General features: G+C 53.6%; 1 protein-coding gene across 1 annotated transcript; it reads left to right on the top strand.

Moving 5' to 3' along the window:
• The first annotated feature begins 1,149 nt into the window (after nt 1–1,149).
• LOC114073039 (protein S100-A4-like) lies at nt 1,150–2,475 on the top strand. The gene is made up of 3 exons (XM_027910843.1): nt 1,150–1,204; nt 1,542–1,698; nt 2,305–2,475. The coding sequence occupies exons 2-3, from the start codon at nt 1,561–1,563 to the stop codon at nt 2,467–2,469; spliced, it is 303 nt and encodes a 100-aa protein (XP_027766644.1). The 5' UTR covers nt 1,150–1,204; nt 1,542–1,560; the 3' UTR covers nt 2,470–2,475.
• Nucleotides 2,476–2,481: the final 6 nt, after the last annotated feature.

The raw sequence follows: 2,481 nt of genomic DNA, 5'->3' as shown, positions 1-2,481 counted from the left end.
CTTCCTTGACCCCTCCAGGTCCTCTTTGACCCCTCCAGGTCCTCCTTGAACCTCTCCAGGTCCTTCCTTGACCCCTCCAGGTCCACCTTGAGCCCCTCCAGGTCTTCCTTGACCCCTCCAGGTCCACCTTGAGCCCCTCCAGGTCTTCCTTGACCCCCTCCAGGTCCTCCTTGACCCCTCCAGGTCCTCCTTGACCCCTCCAGGTCCTTCCTTGACCCCTCCAGGTCCTCCTTGACCCCTCCAGCTCCTTCTTGAACCCCTCCAGGTCCACCTTGAGCTCTCCAAGTCCTCCCCAAGGCCCCCACGTCCTCGCTGAGCCCCTCCAGGTCCTTCCAGGACCTTTCCCAGCAGCTCCAAACTTGGCTCTTTGCCCCTTCCCAGAGTCCTTCAGAAAGACCCCCCAGGAGCTTCTGCCCCAGTAACTCCCAGTAACTCCCCCCCCCTCCCCAGTTTGCACTGGGGGAACGAGGGGAGGGAGGTTCAGGAGGTTCAGGCTGGGGGTTCCTCCTGCCAAAAATGTCACGAAAAAAAACCCAAACCCGACCTGGGGAGACGTCAGGGGCGTGGCTGGGGGGGAGGATTCACACCCCACGGAGCTTTGGAGGAGCCCGGAGGGGGAAGGGGGAAGGGGGAAGGGAAGGGGGACATTTGGGGGCTTTGCCAGCTCTCAGCTCACATCTGGAGGGGTTGGGCGCTCCCCCCACGGCTCGTCACGCGTGGGCCCCCCCCCCCCCCCCCCCCGCGAGGCACCAAAATAGCGCCGGGTTACACAACGAGGGGGGGAGAGAGAGTCGGGAAACAACAAGAAATCGCTGCCAGGAGAGAGTAAAAAAAAAACCACAAAAAAAAACATCAGCACAGCTTCATCCAACCCTCTGCTTTTTCCACGGACAGACCCTCGTGGGCACGAGGTGTGGGGATTCTCCTGGATCAGGAGGTCCCTGCCCTACCCGTGTCGTTCTTTCGAACCCAAACCAACAATTCCGGGGGGGGTTGGGGGTTGGGGCAGGGCTGGGGCCGCTCCCGTTTTTTTTTTTTTTTCCCTCTCCTTCCTTTTCCATCATCGGTTCCTCCCCCCCACACACACCACACCCCACCCGCGGCCGAGGGAGGGCCAGGCGGGGCTATAAAAAATCCCGTGGAACGGCTCTTTCTCCTCTCCCGCCCTTCCCTTCCCGTCCTCGCCGTTCCCTCTGAGCTCTCGGTAAGTCGATTTTATTTTTATTTTTTGGTGGCCCAGCCGTTCCCGGGTGGATCCCACAGTGGGATCCCCCCTGGTAGACGTTTTGTTTTGTTTTGTTTTTTTTTTTCCCCCTCCCCTCCTCGGGGGATCAGAGGGGAGGTCCCCGCTGAGTTTCCACAAGTTTGGATTTCACCTCCGAGGGCTGGAAAAAAAATCACCTGAGGGCTGGAAAAAATCACCTGAGGGTTGGAAAAAATCACCTGAGGGCTGGAAAAAATCACCTTGAGCCCTTTTCCCCTGCCTGGCTTGGGAAGGAGAAGGATGCGACAACCCAAGCCCCCCCTTTTTGTCCCTCCAGGTGTCCCCAAGCTGTCCCCATGGCGTGTCCCCTGGAGCAGGCGCTGGCCGTGATGGTCGCCACTTTCCACAAGTACTCGGGCAAGGAGGGGGACAAGTACAAGCTCAGCAAGGCCGAGCTCAAGGAGATGCTCCTGAAGGAGCTGCCGAGCTTCAGCGTAAGTGGAAAAGTGCGAAACCAGCAGGTGCCTCGTCCCGAGGAGGGGGGGAGGGAGGCGATTTTAAAAAACCCTCGATTTTATAAAGCCTCGATTTTAAAAAACCTCGATTCTAAAACGCCGATTTCTGAAATCTCGATTTTTAAGACCTCGATTTTAAACCACGATATTTTAAACCTCGATTTTAAAACGTCGATTTTTGAAATCTCGATTTTTAAAACCTCGATTTTAAACCACGATATTTTAAACCTCGATTTTAAAACGTCGATTTTTAGAACCTCGATTTTTAAAACCTCGATTTTTAAAACGTCGATTTTTAGAACCTCGATTTTTAAACCCTCGATTTTAAAACCTCGATTTTTAAAACGTCGATTTTTAGAACCTCGATTTTTAAACCCTCGATTTTTAAACCCTCGATTTTTAAAACCTCGATTTTTAGAACCTCGATTTTTAACCCTCGATCTTAAACCACGATATTTTAAACCTCGATTTTAAAACGTTGATTTTTAAACCCTCGATTTTTAAAACATGGATTTTTAAAACGTCGATTTTTTAAAAACCTCGATTTCTAAAACCTCGATTTCTCCACCCCTCTCCCCGGGCCAGAAACAAACCAGCGAGGCCAGTTTACAGCAGCTGATGAGCAGCCTGGACTGCAACAGCGACAGCGAGGTGGATTTCCAGGAGTACGTGACCTTCCTGGCCTGCATGGCCATGATGTGCAACGACTTCTTCCAGGACCTGCCGGACAAGATGCCACGCAGGAAGTGAGCGCGCGGGGAG

This window comes from Empidonax traillii, unplaced genomic scaffold (genome assembly GCF_003031625.1).
Source record: "Empidonax traillii isolate 1590-97213 ecotype Southwest subspecies unplaced genomic scaffold, ASM303162v1 scaffold5063:size8949, whole genome shotgun sequence".
Taxonomy (NCBI): Eukaryota; Metazoa; Chordata; class Aves; order Passeriformes; family Tyrannidae; genus Empidonax; species Empidonax traillii.
The sequence above is the reverse complement of the archived record's forward strand: the minus strand, read 5'-3'. Positions and strand labels throughout refer to the sequence as shown.

Bases quoted from the DNA above. Each gene is read 5' to 3' on its own strand.
- LOC114073039 (XM_027910843.1), top strand. From the start codon at position 1,561: ATGGCGTGTCCCCTGGAGCAGGCGCTGGCCGTGATGGTCGCCACTTTC. The intron at 1,699-2,304 runs GTAAGTGGAAAA...TCCCCGGGCCAG, and splicing joins AGGAGCTGCCGAGCTTCAGC to AAACAAACCAGCGAGGCCAG.